The sequence below is a fragment of the Salmo salar genome, chromosome ssa19, assembly GCF_905237065.1.
Source record: "Salmo salar chromosome ssa19, Ssal_v3.1, whole genome shotgun sequence".
NCBI lineage: Eukaryota > Metazoa > Chordata > Actinopteri > Salmoniformes > Salmonidae > Salmo > Salmo salar.
The window spans coordinates 75563802-75589052 of NC_059460.1; the positions used below are offsets into that span (position 1 = coordinate 75563802).

At 46.7% G+C, this 25251-nt stretch overlaps 1 protein-coding gene across 12 annotated transcripts in view; it reads right to left on the reverse strand.

Annotated features, from left to right (window-relative positions):
• LOC106579657 (receptor-type tyrosine-protein phosphatase mu) overlaps positions 1-25251 on the reverse strand; it is a 285182-nt gene that overhangs the window by 13709 nt on the left and 246222 nt on the right. For all 12 annotated transcript variants that reach the window (XM_014159782.2, XM_014159788.2, XM_045702733.1 and 9 more), the window contains 6 exons: positions 20183-20219; positions 12550-12647; positions 7968-8084; positions 7092-7246; positions 5616-5751; positions 1146-1295 (listed from right to left, as the gene is read on the reverse strand). In XM_014159782.2, coding sequence (XP_014015257.1) covers positions 1146-1295; positions 5616-5751; positions 7092-7246; positions 7968-8084; positions 12550-12647; positions 20183-20219 — 693 coding nt within the window. The remainder of the gene's footprint in view (positions 1-1145; positions 1296-5615; positions 5752-7091; positions 7247-7967; positions 8085-12549; positions 12648-20182; positions 20220-25251) is intronic.

Below are 25251 nucleotides of genomic sequence, written 5' to 3' on the forward strand. Positions count from 1 at the left end.
GTACACTAATATACCACATATCCACATACGTACACTAATATACCACATATCCACATACGTACACTAATATACCACATATCCACATACGTACACTAATATACCACATATCCACATACGTACACTAATATACCACATATCCACATACGTACACTAATATACCACATATCCACATACGTACACTAATATACCACATATCCACGTACGTACACTAATATACCACATATCCACGTACGTACACTAATATACCACATATCCACATACGTACACTAATATACCACATATCCACATACGTACACTAATATACCACATATCCACATACGTACACTAATATACCACATATCCACATACGTACACTAATATACCACATATCCACATACGTACACTAATATACCACATATCCACATACGTACACTAATATACCACATATCCACGTACGTACACTAATATACCACATATCCACGTACACTAATATACCACATATCCACGTACGTACACTAATATACCACATATCCACGTACGTACACTAATATACCACATATCCACGTACACTAATATACCACATATCCACGTACACTAATATACCACATATCCACGTACACTAATATACCACATACCCACGTTCGTACACTAATATACCACATATCCACGTACACTAATATACCACATATCCACGTACACTAATATACCACATATCCACATACGTACACTAATATACCACATATCCACATACGTACACTAATATACCACATATCCACATACGTACACTAATATACCACATATCCACATACGTACACTAATATACCACATATCCACATACGTACACTAATATACCACATATCCACATACGTACACTAATATACCACATATCCACATACGTACACTAATATACCACATATCCACGTACGTACACTAATATACCACATATCCACGTACACTAATATACCACATATCCACGTACACTAATATACCACATATCCACGTACACTAATATACCACATATCCACGTACACTAATATACCACATATCCACGTACACTAATATACCACATATCCACGTACACTAATATACCACATATCCACGTACACTAATATACCACATATCCACGTATGATGAACAATGCACGCACGCAGGCCCAAGGCACATACCCTGAACTCCTCTTTGATCTGGCTGGAGTTAGTCTGGGGGTCCAGGCGGTTCATGTCATAGTAGACCGATCGTAGCTGGTTGGCTGGGACGGTGGTGTCCCCGCACAGACACGCCTCCAAGATGGCGTCGTGGATGAACACATACTGCTCCTGTAGGACACAGAGGAGGGCCCAGGAAATAGTGAGGGACAGACAGCCATGCTACACCTGAACAGGAAGGACTCACATCGCTATTAAAGTGCAGGTAGTGAACAGTGCCAGAAAGATGACCTAACAACAGTGATGACTGACTCAAGCCAATTTACGTTTCAACTTTTATTAGTCGTATGTACGGAATACGCATGGTATACATCGTCCAATGAAATGCTTACTTGTAGGGTCCTTCTTTACAACAATAAGAAATAAGAAAATATAAGAACATAAAGTAAATGACTCCGTAGAATAGAATCGAGTCGTTCCAAGATGGCGTAGCAGTCGGACGTGTGCTCGTCTTGTCCTGTCCTGTCCCATGTCAATAGTCGGTTTAGTCGTTTTTTTTCGTATATATTTTTAATATCACTTTCCACCTACGATCTAAATATACTTTCCTGCAACCCGTCTCACCCAATGTGGTACGGTTGTGCTATTTTTATTCCTTATAACTGGAACCTCCATCAGAAGCTAACCAGCTAACTAGCCACTAGCTAGTAGTCACTGTTAGCCACGGCTAGCGGTCTTCACCTTTAGATCGGACACCAGCCAGCTTTAGGTAGGTCAATACCTGCCAGTCTGCACAGTGCGATATCAACCCAGACCATATCAGACTTCTTTTCTCCACCACAAGCTCTGGGCCATTACACCAGATCATCACAGCTAGCTGCAACCGAGTAGTTACTGCTGGTTAACACCTCTGTCCCTGTCCGTCTCTCTCTCTCTCTCTCTCACCCTGTCCGTCTCTCTTTCTCTCTCTCTCTCTCTCTCACCCTGTCTGTCTCTCTGTCTCTCTCTCTCTCTCTCACCCTGTCCGTCTCTCTGTCTCTCTGTCTCTCTCACCCTGTCCGTCTCTCTGTCTCTCTCTCTCTCTCACCCCCTGTCCGTCTCTGTCTCTCTCTCTCTCACCCTCTCTCTCTCTCTCTCTCTCTCTCTCACCCTGTCCGTCTCTCTCTCTCACCCTCTCTCTCACCCTGTCCGTCTCTCTCTCTCTCTCTCTCTCTCACCCTGTCCGTCTCTCTGTCTCTCTGTCTCTCTCTCTCTCTCACCCTGTCCGTCTCTGTCTCTCTGTCTCTCTCTCTCTCTCACCCTGTCCGTCTCTGTCTCTCTCTCTCTCTCTCTCTCTCACCCTGTCCGTCTCTCTGTCTCTCTCTCTCTCTCACCCTGTCCGTCTCTCTGTCTCTCTCGCTCTCTCACCCTGTCCGTCTCTCTGTCTCTCTCTCTGTCTCTCTCTCACCCTGTCCGTCTTTCTGTCTCTCTCTCTGTCTCTCTCTCACCCTCTCTCTCTCTCTCTCACCCTGTCCGTCTCTCTCTCTCACCCTCTCTCTCTCTCTCTCTCTCTCTCGCTCTCTCACCCTGTCCGTCTCTCTCTCTCACCCTCTCTCTCTCACCCTGTCCGTCTCTCTCTCTCTCTCACCCTGTCCGTCTCTGTCTCTCTCTCTCTCACCCTCTCCCTCTCTCTCTCTCTCTCTCGCTCTCTCACCCTGTCCGTCTCTCTCTCTCACCCTCTCTCTCTCACCCTGTCCGTCTCTCTCTCTCTCTCTCTCTCACCCTGTCCGTCTCTCTCTCTCTCTCACCCTGTCCGTCTCTCTCTCTCTCTCTCACCCTGTCCGTCTCTCTGTCTCTCTCTCTCACCCTGTCCGTCTCTGTCTCTCTGTCTCTCTCTCACCCTGTCCGTCTCTCTGTCTCTCTCTCTGTCTCTCTCTCTCTCACCCTGTCCGTCTCTCTCTCTCACCCCTCTCTCTCTCTCTCTCTCACCCTGTCCGTCTCTCTCTCTCACCCTCTCTCTCTCTCTCTCTCTCTCTCACCCTGTCCGTCTCTCTCTCTCTCTCACCCTCTCTCTCTCACCCTGTCCGTCTCTCTCTCTCACCCTGTCCGTCTCTCTCTCACCCTCTCTCTCTCACCCTGTCCGTCTCTCTCTCTCACCCTGTCCGTCTCTCTCTCTCACCCTGTCCGTCTCTCTCTCTCACCCTCTCTCTCTCACCCTGTCCGTCTCTCTCTCTCACCCTCTCTCTCTCTCTCTCTCTCACCCTGTCCGTCTCTCTCTCACCCTCTCTCTCTCACCCTGTCCGTCTCTCTCTCTCACCCTCTCTCTCTCACCCTGTCCGTCTCTCTCTCTCACCCTGTCCGTCTCTCTGTCTCTCTGTCCCTCTCTCTCTCTCACCCTGTCCGTCTCTCTGTCTCTCTGTCTCTCTCTCTCTCTCTCTCACCCTGTCCGTCTCTCTGTCTCTGTCTCTTTCACCCTGTCCGTCTCTCTCTCTCACCCTCTCACCCTGTCCGTCTCTCTCTCTCTCTCTCTCACCCTGTCCGTCTCTCTGTCTCTCTCTCTCTCTCTCACCCTGTCCGTCTCTCTCTCTCTCTCACCCTGTCCGTCTCTCTCTCTCTCACCCTGTCCGTCTCTCTCTCTCTCTCACCCTGTCCGTCTCTCTCTCTCACCCTCTCTCTCTCACCCTGTCCGTCTCTCTGTCTCTCTCTCTCTCTCTCACCCTCTCTCTCTCTCACCCTCTCTCTCTCTCACCCTCTCACCCTCTCTCTCTCTCACCCTGTCCGTCTCTCTCTCACCCTGTCCGTCTCTCTGTCTCTCTCTCTTTCACCCTGTCCGTCTCTCTCTCTCACCCTCTCTCTCTCACCCTGTCCGTCTCTCTCTCTCTCTCTCTCTCTCTCTCTCTCTCTCTCTCTCTCTCTCCCCGTCCGTCTCGTCTCTCTCTCTCTCTCTCACCCCCGTCCGTCTCTCTCTCTCTCACCCCGTCCGTCTCTCTCTCTCTCTCTCACCCCGTCTCGTCTCTCTCTCTCTCTCTCTCACCCCGTCCGTCTCTCTCTCTCTCTCTCTCTCTCACCCCGTCCGTCTCTCTCTCTCTCTCTCTCTCACCCCGTCCGTCTCTCTCTCTCTCTCTCTCTCACCCCGTCTCGTCTCTCTCTCTCTCTCTCACCCCGTCCGTCTCTCTCTCTCTCTCACCCCGTCCGTCTCTCTCTCTCTCTCTCTCACCCCGTCCGTCTCTCTCTCACCCCGTCCGTCCGTCTCTCTCACCCCTCCGTCCGTCTCTCTCTCTCACCCCGTCCGTCCGTCTCTCTCTCTCACCCCGTCTCTCTCTCTCTCGCACACCCCGTCTCTCTCTCTCTCTCTCGCACACCCCGTCTCTCTCTCTCTCGCACACCCCGTCTCTCTCTCTCTCGCACACCCCGTCTCTCTCTCTCTCTCACACCCCGTCTCTCTCTCTCTCGCACACCCCGTCTCTCTCTCTCTCTCACACACCCCGTCTCTCTCTCTCTCACACACCCCGTCTCTCTCTCTCTCACACACCCCGTCTCTCTCACACACCCCGTCTCTCTCTCACACACCCCGTCTCTCTCTCACACACCCCGTCTCTCTCTCCTACACCCCGTCTCTCTCTCCTACACCCCGTCTCTCTCTCCTACACCCCGTCTCTCTCTCACACACCCCGTCTCTCTCTCACACACCCCGTCTCTCTCTCACACACCCCGTCTCTCTCTCACACACCCCGTCTCTCTCTCACACACCCCGTCTCTCTCACACACACCCTGTCTCACACTCTCTTTCCCTGTCTCCCTCTCCTGCTCGTCTTCTCAGGGAAAAAGGCCCCAGGCTTGACGTAAATCATTTATGATATGACATTTCAGAAACGTCTCAACTTGGGAGTGGAGGGTCAGTGTTTCCAGGTTAGGCGACTGTGACGTCACCCTCTTGTCATTGGATGTGGAGTTGAAGGTGAAAGGGATTTGCAGGCCATACGGTTGTCATCAAAATACAGTGAACTATTATGACAAGACACGAACTGGCCTTTTGTGTACTGGGGACCATTCTGTATGTCCTCCAAGAAAACTCTTGTAGTAGCTTTGCAGCTATACATTTTATAGTTTATATATATTAAAATAATGGCATGGAAATTAAATCAAACAATGAAAAACGAATGACTACCAGCAGCATTGAGTAAAGCCTGTGTGTCTATATGTACACTGATGACTCAACGTTATACACATCAGCAAGTGAAAGCACTGCAACACTTAAAGAGTCACTTTTAGAATGGGTGGCTAGTAATAAGCTAGTTCTAAATATATCAAGACAAAAAGTATCGTATTTGGGTCAAGCCATTTGCTAAACCACATCTAAAGCTTAACCAATTTAAAATACATCAAAACGCTACACCAGGAAAGAGACGTATACCAATACTACCGAGGATTATATACACAAAAAAGTAAAAAGACTTGTTTCCATTTTGGTCCTGTGTGTTTGGGTTCAAGCAAGGACAATGTCATTCTTACCTCTGTCTGGACCATGTTAACCCTTCGTGAGCGCAGCTCTCTCACACAGTTGTAGATGTCGACCACACCCTCTCTCTCCGCCATGTCGAGCATGATGTCAATCACGATGAAACAGCCAGTCCTGCCCGCCCCTGCACTGAGAACACAGAGACAGCCCAACAGCGTGAGAACCAAAGCACATGTGGGAACACTCTTTATAGCAAAGCCCTGGTTGACAAAATATCTGGGACTATTTGTATGGAAAACATCAGGGCAAGACATGCATGAGAGAGTAAACAGTTACGGGTGTGACGGACAATAGCAGCTCCACTTTATTTAGTGTGGCTGTTGACTTTGTATTAGTATCCATTAGCTATGTCTTTCTGAGTCATACCAAATGGAGGGGGGAGCAAAAGAGACAAAGAGAAACAGCTCTATCCAGCCAACCAACCAGTTAATCAGCCAGCCAATCAACCAGTTAACCAGCCAACCGGTTAGCCAGCCAGCCAGCCAACCAACCAGTTAACCAGGCAGCCAACCAACCAGTTAACCAGTTAACCAGCCAACCAACCCGTTAACCAACCAGCCAGACAACCAACCAGTTAACCAGCCAGCCAACCAACCAGTTAACCAGCCAGCCAATCAACCAGTTAACCAGCCAGCCGGTTAGCCAGCCAGCCAGCCAGCCAGTTAACCAGCCAGCCGGTTAGCCAGCCAGCCAGCCAGCCAGTTAACCAGGCAGCCAACCATCCTGTTAACCAGGCAGCCAACCAACCCGTTAACCAACCAGCCAGACAACCAACCCGTTAACCAACCAGCCAGACAACCAACCCGTTAACCAGCCAGCCAACAACCCGTTAACCAGCCAGCCAACCAACCCGTTAACCAGCCAGCCAACCAACCCGTTAACCAGTCAGCCAGCCAACCAACCCGTTAACCAGTCAGCCAGCCAACCAACCCGTTAACCAGCCAGCCAGCCAACCAACCCGTTAACCAGCCAGCCAGCCAACCAACCCGTTAACCAGCCAGCCAGCCAACCAACCAGTTAACCAGCCAGCCAGCCAACCAACCAGTTAACCAGCCAGCCAGCCAACCAACCAGTTAACCAGCCAGCCAGCCAACCAACCAGTTAACCAGGCAGCCAATCAACCAGTTAACCAGCCAACCGGTTAGCCAGCCAGCCAGCCAGCCAGTTAACCAGGCTGCCAACCATCCTGTTAACCAGCCAGCCAACCAACCCGTTAACCAGGCAGCCAACCAACCCGTTAACCAGGCAGCAAACCAACCCGTTAACCAACCAACCTGTTAACCAACCAGCCAGCCAACCAACCCGTTAACCAGCCAGCCAACCAACCCGTTAACCAGCCAGCCAACCAACCCGTTAACCAGCCAGCCAACCAACCCGTTAACCAGCCAGCCAACCAACCCGTTAACCAGCCAGCCAACCAACCAGTTAACCAGCCAGCCAGCCAGAGTGAGTGTGTGAGTTTGTCTGACCTGCAGTGGACCACCATGGGCCCGGCATTGGCGGGGGTCTTGGACTTCACCCTGCGTACGAAGCCCAGCAGGCCGGTGGTGTGGTAGGGGACCCCATGGTCTGGCCAGCCAGTGAAGTGGAACTGACGGATCTCCCGGATCTCATGGGCTCCCCTCTGGAGAGACAACACAAAACACAGTTGAATACTTCATTTGGATTCACAAGTAACAAACTGTTGAGTGGTCTTGTTGTGACACACACCAGGCATGCACACCGAGGGTGGCTAACAATGAGGACTGCAGCTGAGGTCTACCCACTCCCCAAACAGACCCATCTCTCTCCTATCTCCTTCTCTCCCCCTTCCTCCTAAGCAGCATTTTGATCTTGTCCTTGAGCAGAACAGGGAGACAGGGACACTGATGACAAAGCCCATCTCTGGGGGGGATTGAAACAGGAGAAGAACAGCTGGAGAACAGTGATGATTCACACACACACAGCGAGCAGGCTGAATACAGACGGCAGGGCGGACACCCGTCAGAGCCTTGAGCATGCACGCCACACACACACACACCCCAGGGGAAATATTCACAGCTCAGGGGAATAGGAGTGGAAAGGCCTGGTAGCAGCCTGGAGTACAGTAGGATGACAAACACTAAAAATGGTTACAGACAGACAGGCATTCTTAAAGACAGATGGGCCTATTACGGAGGACGCCACTAGGAACACTCAGTAAAGTAGTTGGTAGCTGGGCGTTGCCTAGGTGGGTGCAAGGAGTAAGACACCCCCGGTACAATGTGACGATCTGTCAAACCTAGGCACAATACATGCTAAACACTACACTATAATACAACACAATGATTGACTTCCAGTATCATGATCAAGTGGAGTGTCCCTACCTTTTCCACAGCGAAGGTCCTGATAACGTACTCTGACAGCAGCTGTGTCTCGATGAGGGTCACCTTCATGTCCCTGTAGATCTCAGTGTCGTCAGGCCAGTACTTACAGCACTTCACCTGAGGGGACACAGGGTGTAATGGGATGACCTGACTGCAGTAGAGGCGTGTCAACAACCTTTGTCCACAATACACACGCGCTCCAGCACACACGCCCATGGTGAAATAACTGTTCCTTCAAGGTGGAAACATGCCTGAGATGTTCTTGGGTGAGTGTGTGCATGCTACTGAAGGAAGGTGTCTATTGTGTACGTTGTTTGATAAGGTGTTGTTGTGAGTCAACTCAACGGTTTTATACTCTTTCTTCTTTAAGTTTCAGAACATAATTATGCCCTCAGTGAATTCTGGGCAACCTAGAGGACTAACGTTGAAAATACAAAACACAGAGGTGCCAATGCTTTTAGAGAACAACCACTTGTGGTGTGTGTCTGAAATGGCACCCTATTCCCTGTATAGTGCACTTCTTTTCGCACCCTATTCCCTGTATAGTGCACTACTTTTGACAGCATATTCCCTGTATAGTGCACTACTTTTGGCACCACATTCCCTGTATAGTGCACTACTTTTGACAGGATATTCCCTGTATAGTGCACTACTTTTGACAGCATATTCCCTGTATAGTGCACTACTTTTGGCACCATATTCCCTGTATAGTGCACTACTTTTGGCACCATATTCTCTGTAAAGTGCACTACTTTGGCCCTGGCCAGAAGTAGTGCACTACAAAGGGAAAAGTGTACCATTTGAGATGCAACCAGCGAGTGACATCTTGACGGTGTCTCAGATGGCGTCAGGCAGACAGCCCTCTGTGTTTGGGCAGGTGCTCAATGTCCCCGCTCTAATTACCCATACTGCACCACTGGGCTCATTCTTCATTAAGAGGTTGTGAACTCTAAGGGGACACTAGAAGTCGCATAGTGCAGATTCTGTGATAGCTCCACCTCACTTATCTGGCCCATCCTACACAGCAAGAGGCTTATTGTCTCTATTATATACAGTAGTACAGTTACTTCAGCATTCGCCATTGATCAATTAAAACCAGCTCAACCCTTTGTTTCTTTTTCATATTGATACACTGTCATGATCTTTTATTTCATTTTTCTGACACTATCCCTCCTTCTCCCTCCCTCACTCACTCACTCCGTCCTCTCCTCTGTCACCAGCCTCATCTCTCTCCTCTTCTCCCTCCCTCACTCTGTTCCCTCACTCAATCCGGCCTCTCGTCTGTCACCAGTCTCATCTTCTCTCTCTCCTCTTCTCCCTCACTCACTCCCTCCCTCCGTCCGTCCGTCCTCTCCTCTGTCACCAGCCTCATCTCTCTCCCCTTCTCCCTCCCTCCCTCACTCTGTTCCCTCACTCACTCTGTCCTCTCCTCTGTCACCAGCCTCATCTTCTCTCTCCCCGGATCATCCTTATCCTCTGCATTTCTCCTTCTCTTCATCTGTCTCTGTCCCCTCCCTCCCTGATACTGTAATTATTCTAATTGGTGATATAATTGTGTTTTAATGAATCTTTTTTCCCGGTAGCGCCACCATAGTTATCATCGCTGGTTGCTTCTCTGGATAGGACCAGAAAGACCTGCTAAACTGCGATAAGGATATCTGTTTTCTTAAATGGTGGTGGCACTGGGAAATGTTTTTCTTTCGGTCTTCTGTGACAGTGTTGATCATGGAGAGAGTGATACAGCATAACACTATGAAAGCCCCCCCCCACACACACACACCCTACTTTTCCTCAATAACACATTAGCAAGTTACATGTTTGTTACAGTACGATGGAAGCACCATTGAGATAAACCATTTTAATGGTTTGTTTTGAGCATTTTTATTTTATTTTTAATTTCACCTTTATTTAACCAGGTAGACCAGTTGAGAACAAGCATGATCGATTGAAATATATGGGTTATGATGGTATACTGTAGTTTTGTATAGCATGTCTCTACAGTACTTGGCTGCTCAAATTACATTTATTTGGTATAGGTCTCCTTTCAGGTCATGGAAGCCATTTTCTTAAGTAGGTGGCATGAATATGCTTCCACAGGCCCTCATCAGCTCTTATTACACGCTGTTTCCTGGTATAGCCTTTGAGAGGAATCTCAACGTCGTTGGAGACCATTTTAAGATGATCCTCTACGTTTCCTATTCCAGGACTCATAACTAGTGGTAGAATTTCATATCTCTGTGTCCATGTGCTTTTCTTCTTGTCAGAAGCACAGATGAGACCTTTAAAAAATACCAATCTAGGAGAACTATGTGGAACTCTAACCATGATCCCCCTAGTTTCCTCATTCCTACCAGAGACAGCCCACAGACTAACACGGCTTGTTCTTAATACTGCTACTTTGGTTTATTTTTAGTGTCGTGAGCAGCTTTCTTAGGAGTTTCCTTAGAGGCCCCACACTGAGCAAGCATGTGAGGACCTCAGGGCGTAGCAGGCGACTGTTCTGAGAGGAATTGGGATGACGTAGATAATCTGTGATATGAGAGGATCAACAGGGTAATATGGAGAACCATTTTTGGTCACAGAGTGTCACATAGTCTATTTATGTTTTATGGTTCACACTAAAAGACTGGGAAGATGACGTGGTAATACGATTAGCTATCTATCGGTATCTTACTAGATACCCCGCCGCCATATGACAGGGTAAATAAAGTGTGGGGGATCCCTGTGGAGCTGACTGTAGCTTCAGCCCTGATTATCAGGGAAATGAGGTTTGGGTATCCAGTGACACTATCAAAATAAACAGTATGGAGCTCAAGTCCAGATCCTCCAGCCTCTCAGATCTCTCTGACACTGCTGCTAGCTAATCCCTGAGGAGCATTGTCTAGATTAAGTCTTGGTTGAAATATCCTATTTAACCATTAACCCTGACTGTGTCGGACGGCTATGATGCGATATGCTTTGGGAGGCTGCCTGCTTTGGGTGCGTGGCTGCCTGCGGCAGTCACAAACACATTATCTGGGGTTGTGTTATTTTCTCCGTCATCCCTCTACCCCGTGGTCCAAAAGACAAGTAAAAACAGAAAAGAGTCTGGATCGAAATCAAAACTAAACAGCTTGGCATGAAAACGAGCGACAGGAGCCTGGGAGAAGGGATTTCCCAGAGTTCATCAGCGGTGAAGCAGCCTAGCAGATGGTGATGGCCGTGGAGCGAGTGGTTTTTATTATTATGGTGGAAGAGACTAACATTGTGCTTCCTGCCTGCCGTCGGCCCACTGAAGGGGTCTGGAGAGTGGAGACTCAACAGGGGGTGAGATGGGATGGCCAGGGCTGAGGGGTTAAAACAATAGCACCAGGTGTTGACTCTGCTCGGTGGTGGGAGGATTCAACCGCTTGGCTAACTCTCTGGGGACGTGCACCACGGATCCTCTTTTGCTGATGCGGTATGGTGCCACTGGGTGTTGGGGCTCTTAAACGAGCCACAGACAGGTTAGGCATGTCCTCTCTGTCAGTGTGTGTGTGTGTGTGTGGTGTTATGGGTTTGACCGCTTTAGAGAGATTATTCGACTAACAGGTCAGATCACTCTCTGATCACGCCTCTCAAGGCTTAAATAATTGTTGATAGGATTGAACGAGGTCTGCATCCACAGGGAACATTGCCTAGAGTTTCCAGTGGATATAAAATGTCAGGCCCAGGGTTTCTGTAATCCCCTGCCTGAAATAATATCAGGCCCAGGGTTTCTGTAATCCCCCGCCTGGAATAATATCAGGCCCAGGGTTTCTGTAATCCCCTGCCTGGAATAATATCAGGCCCAGGGTTTCTGTAATCCCCTGCCTGGAATAATATCAGGCCCAGGGTTTCTGTAATCCCCTGCCTGGAATAATATCAGGCCCAGGGTTTCTGTAATCCCCTCGCTGGAATAATATCAGGCCCAGGGTTTCTGTAATCCCCTCGCTGGAATAATATCAGGCCCGGGGTTTCTGTAATCCCCTGCCTGGAATAATATCAGGCCCAGGGTTTCTGTAATCCCCTGCCTGGAATAATATCAGGCCCAGGGTTTCTGTAATCCCCTGCCTGGAATAATATCAGGCCCAGGGTTTCTGTAATCCCCTGCCTGGAATAATATCAGGCCCAGGGTTTCTGTAATCCCCTCGCTGGAATAATATCAGGCCCGGGGTTTCTGTAATCCCCTCGCTGGAATAATATCAGGCCCGAGGTTTCTGTAATCCCCTCGCTGGAATAATATCAGGCCCGGGGTTTCTGTAATAATATCAGGCCCAGGGTTTCTGTAATCCCCTCGCTGGAATAATATCAGGCTCGGGGTTTCTGTAATAATATCAGGCCCGGGGTTTCTGTAATCCCCTCGCTGGAATAATATCAGGCCCGGGGTTTCTGTAATCCCCTATCTGGAATAATATCAGGCCCGGGGTTTCTGTAATCCCCTATCTGGAATAATATCAGGCCCGGGGTTTCTGTAATCCCCTATCTGGAATATGGCCATTTGGTTTCTTTAATTTCTTTATTGGCTGAATCAACAAAAATGTACCAGTACTGTGTGTGTGTGGCTGGGTCTCACGGTACTCACCCTTCCCACCTCCACCAGGTTGGTCACCATGACAATAGTTGCCGTGTTCTCCTGCCACACCATCCTCCAGAAGTCGTAGACAGTCTCCTGCATAGGCCCTGAGGAGAGAAAGAGAACGGGAGGGAGAGGTTGAGTGTACGTGAAGCCCTTTGTGACCATACTGATAGCAATGTTATCTACAGGGTCTTCAGAAAGTATTCAAACCCCCTTTTCCACATTTTGTTGTGTTACAAAGTGCGATGTTGTAGGTTATTGTCCTGCTGAAAGGTGGATTTTTCTCCCTAGTCTTTGCCAACGACAAGCATATCCATACCATAATAGAGCTTGAAAATATGAAGAATGGTATTCAGTGATGTGTTGGATTTACCTCAAACATAATGGCATATGTACTATTGGCAGATGTACTATTGTAAAGTGGTTGTTCCACTGGATATCATAAGGTGAATGCACCAATTTGTAAGTCGATCTGGATAAGAGCGTCTGCTAAATGACGTAAATGTATAATGCTTTGTATTCATTTCTTTGCCACATTTTTTGCAGTTATATTTTAGTGCCTTATTGCAAACAGGATGCATGTTTTGGATTTTTTTTATTCTGTACAGGCTTCCTTATTTTCACTCTGCCATTCAGGGTAGTATTGTGGAGTAACTACAATGTTAATCCATCCTCAATTTTCTCCTATCACAGCTAATTAAACTAACTGTTTTAAAGTCATCATTGGCCTCATGGTGAAATCCCTGAGCGGTTTCCTTCCGTCCCATTGATACACCATCCAAAGTGTAATTAATAACTTCACCATGCTCAAAGGGATATTCAATGGAAGATTTTTATTTTTATTTTATTTTTACCCAATCTACCTTTGGGTGCCCTTCTTTGTGAGGCATTGGAAAACCTCCAAGGTCTTTGTGGTTGAATCTGTGTTTGAAATTCACTGCTTGATATTCATACAGATAATTGTATGTGTGGGGTACAGAGATGAGGTAGTCATTCAAAAATCATGTTAAACAGAGTCAGTCCATGCAACGTATGCACATTATTACTCCTGAACTTATTTAGGCTTGCCATAACAACATTTCAGCTTTTCATTTTTAATTCATTATTAACAATTTCGAAAAAAACATAATTCCACTTTGACATTATGGGGTATTGTGTGTAGGCCAGTGACACAACATCACAATGGAAACCATTTTAAATTCAGGCTGTAAAATCAAAATGTGGGAAAAGTCAAGGGATGTGAATACTTTCTGAAGGCACTATGATATCAATGACACCAATCCAAGTGTTTTTTTCCACTCAAGTATTGTCAATATTGTTGTCAGACCTACAACTCATTTGTTTGTCTCATCACCCACGTCTTAGACCAGGTTATTGTCGTACTGATTTAATGCTCATCACATCCCTTACATTTGTCAATTGCTTGCTTGCTTGCTTGCTTGCTTGCTTTCTGAGCATGAAAAGTACACAGGTTCAGCTGATTAACACCTTGTTTTTCCCAGTTGAACCTGATCAAAACGGAACACAGGCGCTGTGTGCCTGTGCATTCTGATCACTGTTGACAGGGGAATCAACTAATGCCTGGCTCTAAGTCCGCACACACAGACACACACGCCAACACAAGCTGAATGACAAGGTAGGGGGAAAGCAGTCTGCACACACTCTCAATTAACTCCTACACACTTTAATGTGGGCCGTGTTTCAGATTGCGCCGAGCAATGAAGGATCCTGCAAGGAAGAATTACTAATTTAATTAATTCAAATAAACATTATTTTTAATTAACTGGCAAATGTAAAAAATGACTTTTGACGAGCTAATTAGCTCCTGCAAATCTGTGTGTGTGTGTGTGTTCTCGAGAGCTGCGACGCGTGTACCTCCAGCCATGGCAAACTGCGTCCAACAGCTAAACCACACACACAGCTCACTGCAGACGTTCCATATTCATGCTCAAACAAACAGCCGTATTACCAAACACTTGTGTCGCTCGAGAATCCTCCTGGTGTGACATTGCCGGATGCCTCTAGTGCGAGCAAGCCACTTTTCTCATTAGCGATGCCAGGCCCCATGTTCTCCTGGTATTCATGACCATCTCTCCTGGTATTCATGACCATCTCTCCTGGTATTCATGACCATCTCTCCTAGGAACAAGAGCTTTGTGTGTGAGGCCAATACACTCCCTGTTCTCCTCTGCCCCCCTTTACTCCTCCTGATAGCATCACGAGCCTAGGCTCCTTTTTTTTGCTTCTTTACTATAAACTTACTATCTTTAAGGCAGATTTAGTTCAATCCAGGTTTGGGTTCAATTCGATATTTCTGAATGTAATTCAATTCGACCCATGAACTGACATTTGAATTGGCTACACCCCATAGGGAGCACAATTTGAATTGGAATTAATTTCAAACCAATTCAAAGAGACATGAAACATATGAGTCTCATTCCTTTGACAAATATTTTGCCAAAAGCATATGACACCTCCTACTAAAGAAATACAGATACCATTTCAAGTCTTAGCTTGATTATAACTCAGTGTCAAATAGTCATTTGTTAGTATTTTTGTCATGAGAAGAGGTTTCATTCTGGAGTGTTTGATCTAACGCACACTTGGATATGCATTTCTGTTTAATATTTAATTGTAGGTGAATTAGGAATTATTATAGACAGAATACAAAAGACCGCTATACTTATTGAAAAAATTGTTTTAGAAGACTTGAGTTTTGAAAATGAAACTTTTCAACATGTTAAACGTAGTATTGGTAACCATACTTGATGAGCACAATGATGGAATAAATTATCCATTTGAATTTCAATGAATTTCACTGAATTCAATTCTACCTATTTTCATTCAAATTAAATACAAATTATGCTTCCTGTAGGGTGTGGCTAATAAAAAAAAATTATAAGAAAAAAATGATGTATTGGAATTTAAGACAAAATTCGCAACTCAATTCTCAATTGACATCAACCCTGGTTCAATCAGAACAGTATTTGTCTTACAATTCCTCATCCACTCAGGGATAGTGATGATATGCAGATGATATGATAAATGCCCAGTGCTCGGTGTATTCCTGGAGGGTTGATCTCCCAACTCTTTCCATCTAAGAGCGCTATGCTAGTACTCTCCCCTTCCCTCCCCCCCTTATGCAGATACTTTGTGAACTTGCAAGACACTTGCCAACCAAAACAGTAATCTGTGTTGACACAGCGTTAACAGCGTGTGGCGAAGGAAAATCTCGGCGGAGAAGAGAAGCAGAGCGGCTGGTGTCGTCGTCTGGGAGAAGAAAAAGTGACATCATTTTTCAGATACAGTAAATGGCCTAGCGCAGCAGAGGGTGAAGTCAAGTCAGGCAATTAGATGTGGAGAAGAGCTTCTTCCATAGTGCACTGGGGGAATAGGACAAGGAAGCAGGAGAAAAAGCTAAACAAAAGCTCCACAGACAGCCCAAGAGGACAGGCTGTCAGAGGAGAGCCTCTGTCCGTGAGACTGGAATGCGTTTCATCTTGTTACACTGAGAGACACAGACAGACAGACAGACAGACTGCTAGGATCTTCAGGAGGAAGAGAGACGGGGCTACTTCTTCTCACCTTTTTTCCATAGAAAGAGGAATGTGCAAGGCAGACAGGGGTTGTGTGAGGGCACAGTTAATGTGTATGTGTCTACTTAAAACATTTGAAAAAGTGTTGGAATATTGATCTGGTAATAAAGGTGATACGTATTGTATCAATTATATTGTATTAAAAAGGCTAACTGCCCAAAAGGGGTGGATGGAGAAAATGCAGCTGTTTGGGATACCATGCTCGGACAAAGTGTATGAACGCCCGTGACTGACAAGCGTCCGATTAGTCTGCAGCACATATGAGCCTTTCAACTGGACAACGGCTTAGTTAGTTACTGTTTTTCCGCTCTAGCTCCCCGCTTTGAAACTCTTTTAAAGTTGCAAACACTAATATATATATATAAAAAAAGGCCAATTCTGTCTGAGGCCGGTGTGTTCCATGATTTCTCTCCTATTCAATGTATATAATGACAAAGTACAGTAAGTATTGCATAGTCTCATAAAATAGGATAGAGGTCAACCCTCTCCTAGTACAGACATGTTATTTTCATTCCCCCTGTATACAGCCATGTTATTTTCTGCTCCCTGTATACAGCCATGTTATTTTCTGCTCTCTGTATACAGCCATGTTATTTTCATTCTCCCTGTATACAGCCATGTTATTTTCTGCTCCCTGTATACAGCCATGTTATTTTCTGCTCCCTGTATACAGCCATGTTATTTTCTGCTCTCTGTATACAGCCATGTTATTTTCATTCTCCCTGTATACAGCCATGTTATTTTCATTCTCCCTGTATACAGCCATGTTATTTTCATTCTCCCTGTATACAGCCATGTTATTTTCTTCTCCCTGTATACAGCCATGTTATTTTCATTCTCCCTGTATACAGCCATGTTATTTTCTGCTCCCTGTATACAGCCATGTTATTTTCTTCTCCCTGTATACAGCCATGTTATTTTCATTCTCCCTGTATACAGCCATGTTATTTTCTGCTCCCTGTATACAGCCATGTTATTTTCTTCTCCCTGTATACAGCCATGTTATTTTCATTCTCCCTGTATACAGCCATGTTATTTTCTGCTCCCTGTATACAGCCATGTTATTTTCTGCTCCCTGTATACAGCCATGTTATTTTCTTCTCCCTGTATACAGCCATGTTATTTTCATTCTCCCTGTATACAGCCATGTTATTTTCTGCTCCCTGTATACAGCCATGTTATTTTCATTCTCCCTGTATACAGCCATGTTATTTTCATTCTCCCTGTATACAGCCGTGTTATTTTCTTCTTCCTGTATACAGCCATGTTATTTTCTTCTCCCTGTATATAGCCATGTTATTTTCTACTCCCTGTATACAGCCATGTTATTTTCATTCTCCCTGTATACAGCCATGTTATTTTCTGCTCCCTGTATATAGTGTGACGACCCTCCCACTCCGTCTGCCAAATTCTTTCTCTTTGCCCTTGTTTTCCTTAATAGGATGTCGGTGGGCGGAGCCTGGAGGGTCGTCAGCGAAATGGGACACACCTGGGCTCGGGTGTCCCCCAGGATAAATGCACCACTTCCCCATTCATTGGGGAGACTCTCTCCATGCAGACACTGATAGATTTTGGTTGTGGCATTTTTATGTTTGTTTGCGTTGGCACCTTTCAACACCCCTCATTATCACATTTATGCACGCAACCACTCCCTTACACTACTGACTACACACACCATTGTTAATTGTATTTAGTTTACTTTAGTTAATAAACATATTTTGTTATTCCTTATCTCCACGTTGTCTCCCTTTTTGTTACCAACTTTGAGCCGGTTCGTGACAACAGCCATGTTATTTTCTGCTCCCTGTATACAGACATGTTATTTTCTGCTCCCTGTATACAGCCATGTTATTTTCTGCTCCCTGTATACAGCCATGTTATTTTCTGCTCCATGTATACAGCCATGTTATTTTCATTCTCCCTGTATACAGCCATGTTATTTTCTTCTCCCTGTATACAGCCATGTTATTTTCTGCTCCCTGTATACAGCCATGTTATTTTCTGCTCCCTGTATATAGCAATGTTATTTTCTTCTCCCTGTATACAGCCATGTTATTTTCTTCTCCCTGTATACAGCCATGTTATTTTCATTCTCCCTGTATACAGCCATGTTATTTTCTGCTCCCTGTATACAGCCATGTTATTTTCTGCTCCCTGTATACAGCCATGTTATTTTCTGCTCCCTGTATACAGCCATGTTATTTTCTTCTCCCTGTATACAGCCATGTTATTTTCTTCTCCCTGTATACAGCCATGTTATTTTCTTCTCCCTGTATACAGCCATGTTATTTTCATTCTCCCTGTATACAGCCATGTTATTTTCTGCTCCCTGTATACAGCCATGTTATTTTCTTCTCCCTGTATACAGCCATGTTATTTTCTGCTCCCTGTATACAGCCATGTTATTTTCTGCTCCCTGTATACAGCCATGTTATTTTCTTCTCCCTGTATACAGCCATGTTATTTTCATTCTCCCTGTATACAGCCATGTTGTTTTCTGCTCCCTGTATACAGCCATGTTATTTTCTGCTCCCTGTATACAGCCATGTTATTTTCTTCTCCCTATATACAGCCATGTTATTTTCATTCTCCCTGTATACAGCCATGTTATTTTCTGCTCCCTGTATACAGCCATGTTATTTTCTGCTCCCTGTATACAGCCATGTTATTTTCTGCTCCCTGTATACAGCCATGTTATTTTCATTCTCCCTGTATACAGCCATGTTATTTTCATTCTCCCTGTATACAGCCATGTTATTTTCATTCTCCCTGTATACAGCCATGTTTCATTCTCCCTGTATACAGCCATGTTATTTTCTTCTCCCTGTATACAGCCATGTTATTTTCTGCTCCCTGTATACGGCCATGTTTCATTCTCCCTGTATACAGCCATGTTATTTTCTACTCCCTGTATACAGCCATGTTATTTTCTGCTCCCTGTATACAGCCATGTTTCATTCTCCCTGTATACAGCCATGTTATTTTCTACTCCCTGTATACAGCCATGTTATTTTCTGCTCCCTGTATACAGCCATGTTTCATTCTCCCTGTATACAGCCATGTTATTTTCTACTCCCTGTATACAGCCATGTTTCTTCTCCCTGTATACAGCCATGTTATTTCTACTCCCTGTATATAGCCAATTTGTTTTACTCTATATTTACTCTTTTTCGTTATTCACTGCGTATTTATTCCTCCTGTCACCATTTCTATTTTATTTTTTATCTTAACTTTAACTCTGCATTGCTGGAAAAGCATTTCACTGTTAGTCTACACCTGTTGTCTATGAAGCATGTGACAAAAACATTTGATTTAAATTAGCCTTTCTCCATGGCCTACAATGTAGTACACAGAGTCACACTACCAAGACATAGTGGGGGCCGTTTTAGATGCTGGTCGAGTTCAGAGCGGCCAGGAGGGTGGCCGGGGCAGGCCATTATGCAACTCCCAGGCCAACTAGACCAGACTGCAGAGTCTATTATGTCTCAATGGGCTGCCTTTACTCGGAGTGAGCATGGAATGGAATTACCTTTGCGCGGCTGGCTGAGGAAACAGGGCCTCCGAGAACTGCACAACAATTAACTATCAATCAGAGAGCCCCTCCAGGGGGCTTGTTGGAAAAGCGGTCCTCTTGCACACAGCCAGCATCTGCCTGCCGGATTAACGCAGTTATAAAACACACACCTATAGACATGCACGTGCATGAATGCGCACACACACATACAAATGCGCCAGTACACATGGCCTAATCCATTTATTTATTACTGTCCTCTTCCTTTCTCATCCCTCGTTCTCTCTCCACCCCTCCTGCTCACACGGCTGATGAATTGTTCTAAGATGCTACATAACACGGCTTGGAAGGGGGAGAGGAGGTTGGATAAAGAGAGGGGAGTCCCACAGCTTTTTACACATCTCCTATATATCCGTGCTGACAGTTCCGATGAGGCCGTCAGTCTGAACAGCAGACGGAAGAGTTGCAGATCTGACAACAATACTGAAAACATTCAGACAAGAGAATGTCTATGGTGTGTTGCTGTTCTTACCTTGGGTAGAGATGTAATGATTTGGTCTGTGGTAGCCCTGAAATCCGAAAGACAGAGCGAGAGAGAGAAACAAACTTTAAGCACACAAGGAATGCAGGATAATGGGCATATTTGTTTACTTGGGTCAAAAAGCAAAACCTGCTGCAGTGAAAAAAGCAGCAGTCTGACTAAATAATTCAAGCCAATTAGAAAGAAAAGGTTGATTCGGATTCCAGCCACTATAACGTTAGTGAACACACATGTAAATAAGGATCATGATTTACATAAACTAACTTAAAACCCACACTAACACGCAGTTATATTAACAGTATTGCACTTTTCATGTAGCCTCATTTTTTTGGCCAGCTAATAGTCTAACCATCGATCAAGCAACATTATGGACTAAACATTAAAATCCTGTGTTGCTGCAGGATTATTTTGTTGTGACAATAGTGGTCAAATTAACATCCAACACACACACGGTTGTACTATTGTTCCAATGCATATTGTGTGATTTATCTTCGTAATACGCTCAATCTCCTAGGGATTACTCGAATCCCTTCAAATTTCATTTGTTGAGCATCTTGTATTCTAGCAAGGCCTACCGTACAAAGTGGGAAGCTAAACATAAGCGTAAAGAGCCGTTCCCACACACCACAAAGTGTGAGCCATTGTCTTCATCTGGTCCAGCTCTTAACACTGCCATATTTCATTTACATCAACTGTAATTAACTTTCTCAACGTGGAATATAAAAGGACTGAATCAAACAGGAAAACTGAATCCCTCTACTCTGATAGGCTGGGCTATGATAGGCTGGGCTCTCTGTCTCTCTGGGCTCTCTGAGCTCGGACGGGCTCTCTGGGCTCTGACGGGCTCTGACGGGCTCTCTGGGCTCTGACGGGCTCTGACGGGCTCTCTGGGCTCTGACGGGCTCTGACGGGCTCTCTGCCTCTCTGGGCTCTGACGGGCTCTCTGCCTCTCTGGGCTCTGACGGGCTCTGATGGGCTTTCTGCCTCTCTGGGCTCTGACGGGCTCTCTGCCTCTCTGGGCTCTGTCCCTATGGGCACTGGTTGCTGAGTGTACTGTTTAAATGATTTCTTTATATCTTGTCCACCATAAGAGTTGTTTATCCTCTTGCTCTACACACTATCGATGAATTCTCACCGTGGGAGCACACATGGTGAGGAAAATCGACTATAGAGTTAGTTAGCGAGAGGCTATTAGGAGAAGGGTTCATTGACTGGTCACGTGTTCTGTGTGATCATCATGGTGGAAGAAACGTTTAGACTTTCTTCTGAAATTCGACTTCATTGGGATCTGTTGAGTCTGTGCCTGGGAGACAAGCAGCACTCACTAAAGTGCTGCACAGTTCACTGACTGACTGCGCCACACACAAATCCTAGCCTGGTCCCAGATCTGTACTAATTAGCCAACTTCTATGGTCGTCGTCATGCAAGACAGCACAAACAGATCTTGAACCAGGCTACAGAAACACTTGGGAGGGAGCAGCAAGCCAGACAGAGTCTGCAGGGAGAGGAGAGGTTCAGTGGAGGGAGGTGGTTAACAGTACATATACAAATCTTCAGGGCGATGTTCTGATAGGGGTCCTGATGGGTAATTCACCACGAGTCCCTTGGGGGTCAGGCTGTAAGTAGCTTCATCAACTAACCTGCAGAGCGGCTAGATGAACTGCAGAATGCTAATTCAACACAACACACACACGACTGGACACAGACACACGCGACTGGACACAGACGCACGCGACTAGACACAGACGCACGCGACTGGACACAGACGCACGCGACTGGACACAGACGCACGCGACTGGACACAGACGCACGCGACTGGACACAGACGCACGCGACTGGACACAGACGCACGCGACTGGACACAGACTCACGCGACTGGACACAGACGCACGCGACTGGACACAGACACACGCGACTGGACACAGACACACGCGACTGGACACAGACACACGCGACTGGACACAGACACACGCGACTGGACACACACACACGCGACTGGACACACACACACGCGACTGGACACACAAACACCCAGAATTTATTTCTGCTATGTTCTAATGAGTACTGTAAGACTGATTCTTAGGAAATTGATTTGGTGGGATGACAAATCCTTATTTCAAATGCAAAATGTCCATTAAGTTTCTAGGGACAACATCTTAACAGACGTAACAACAACGTAGCAACAACGTAACAGATGTCACTCTACATAATGTCCTTGTAATCACACCGCCCCGCCTGGCTCTGGATAACTTCTGGTTATGGAGAACTATAAGAACAGGCGGTACCAAAGCAAGACAGCGAGGACTAAGATGTTTCCGCTCTAACACTTAGATAGTCCTCTATTGACAATGAGAGCCGCTGCTTTCATAATTATCTCTTTATCGATCTCCGAGCACCTGCACTGCAAATTTACACTCATTTACCTTTGAAGAGGAGGGAGCTAACCTTAATGTTGCTAATGGCTAATGACAAATGAAGGCAAAGCTCAGAGTGGAGGTAGAGGGGGAGGCGAGGAGGTAGAGGGGGAGGCAAGGAGGTAGAGGGGGAGGCGAGGAGGTAGAGGGGGAGGCGAGGAGGTAGAGGGGGAGGCGTGGAGGAGGTGAGGATGTAGAGGGGGAGGCAAGGAGGTAGAGGGGGAGGGGAGGAGGAAGCAAGGGGGTAGAGGGGGAGGCGAGGAGGAAGCAAGGAGGTAGAGGGGGAGGCATGGAGGAAGCTAGGAGGTAGAGGGGGAGGCGAGGAGGTAGAGGGGGAGGCGAGGATGTAGAGGGGGGAGGCGAGGAGGAAGCAAGGAGGTAGAGGGGGAGGCATGGAGGAAGCTAGGAGGTAGAGGGGGAGGTGTGGAGGAAGCTAGGAGGTAGAGTGGGAGGCGAGGAGGTAGAGTGGGAGGCGAGGAGGTAGAGTGGGAGGCGAGGAGGTAGAGTGGGAGGCGAGGAGGTAGAGTGGGAGGCGAGGAGGTAGAGGGGGAGGCGAGGAGGTAGAGGGGGAGGCGAGGAGGTAGAGGGGGAGGCGAGGAGGTAGAGGCGGAGGTAGAGGCGGAGGCGAGGAGGTGGGGGGAGGAGGTGGGGGGAGGAGGTGGGGGGGAGGCGAGGAGGTGGGGGGAGGCGAGGATGTAGAGGGGGAGGCGAGGATGTAGAGGGGGAGGCAAGGAGGTAGAGGAGGAGGTAGAGGGGGAGGCGAGGAGGTAGAGGGGGAGGGAGATGATAAGTATGCATGGGGTGGTTGGTTGGCGTGGCTTTCACCGTGCCAGCTGGTTGACTGGAGGAAAATAAAATGTACTCTGTCAACAGTGATAGCCAGGAGGGTAAACAAGCGGTGGGCTTTTAGCAAATCAACAATACTACGTGCTGGACGTGACTGTGTGCAGACCGTAGAGTTGGACCAAGTATTCTAATTCTACAGACTGGACATACAGCGCAATCAGAAAGTGTTCGGCCTCTTGAATTTTTCCACATTTTGTTACATTATAACCTTATTCTAAAATGTATTAAATTGTTTTTTTTCCCCCGCATCAATCTACACACAATACCCCATAATGACAAAGCAAAAACAGGTTTTTGTAAACTTTTTTTTTTTACCCCTTTTTTCTACCCAATTTTGTGGTATCCAATTGGTAGTTACAGTCTTGTCTTATCGCTGCAACTCCCGTACGGACTCGGGAGAGGCGAAGGTCGAGAGCCATGCGTCCTCCGAAACACAACCCAACCAAGCCGCACTGCTTCTTGACACAATGCACATCCAACCCGGAAGCCAGCCACACCAATGTCTCGGAGAAAACACCGTGCACCTAGCGACCATGTCAGTGGGCACTGTACCCGGCCCGCCACAGGAGTCGCTAGTGCGCGATGGGAAAAGGACATCCTTGCTGGCCAAACCCTCCCTAACCCGGACGACGCTGGGCAAATTGTGCGCCGCCCCATGGGTCTCACAGTCATGGCCGGCTGCGACAGAGCCTGGACTCGAACCTAGAATCTCTAGTGGCACAGCTAGCACTGCAATGCAGTGACTTAGACCACTGCACCACTCGGAAGGCCAGGTTTTTGGAATCTTTAGCAACATTATTTTATATACATTTGAAATATCACCTTTACATAAGAAATCAAATCCTGTAATCAGTACTTTCTTGAAGAAACTTTGGCAGTGATTACAGCCTTGAGTCTTCTTGGGTATGGAGTTACAAGCTTGGCTCACATGTATTTGGGGAGTTTTTCCAATTATTCTCTGCAGATCCTCTCAAGCTCTGTCAGGTTAGATGGGGAGCGTTGCTACACAGCTATTTTCAGGTCTCTCCAGAGATGTTAGATCGGGTTCAAGTCCGGGCTCTGGCTGGGCCACCCAAAGACATTCAGAGACTTGTCCCAAAGCCATTCCTGTGTTGTCTTTGCTGTGTGCTTAGGGTCATTGTCGTGTTGGAAGGTGAACCTTCACCCCAGTCTGAGGCCCTGAGTGCTCTGGAGCAGGTTTTCATCAAGGATCTCTCTGTACTTTGCTCCGTTCATCTTTCCCTCGATCCTGACTAGTCTCCCAGTCCCTGCTGCTGAAAAACATCCCCACAGCATGATGCTGCCACCAACATGCGTCACCGTAGGGATGGTGCAGCATTCCTCCAGACGTGACGATTAACATTCAGGCCAAAGAGTTCAATCTTGGTTTCATCAGACCAGAGAATCTTGTTTCTCATGGTCTGAGTCTTTTAGGTGCCTTTTGGCAAACTCCAAGCGGGCTGTCACGCCTTTTACTGAGAGTGGCTTCCATCTGGCCACTCAACAATAAAGGTCTAATTGGTGGAGTGCTGCAGAGACAGTTGTCCTTCTGGAAGGTTCTCCCACCTCCACAGAGGAACTCTGGAGCTCTGTCAGAGTGACCATCGGGTTCTTGGTCACCTTCCTGACTAAGGCCCTTCTTCCCCGATTACTCAGTTTGGCAGGGCGGCCAGCTCTAGGAAGAGTCTTGGTGGTTCCAAACTTCTTACAATTATGAATGATGGAGGCCACTGTGTTCTTGAGGAACTTCAATGCTGCAGACATTTTTTGGCACCCTTCCCCAGATCTGTGCCTCATTCC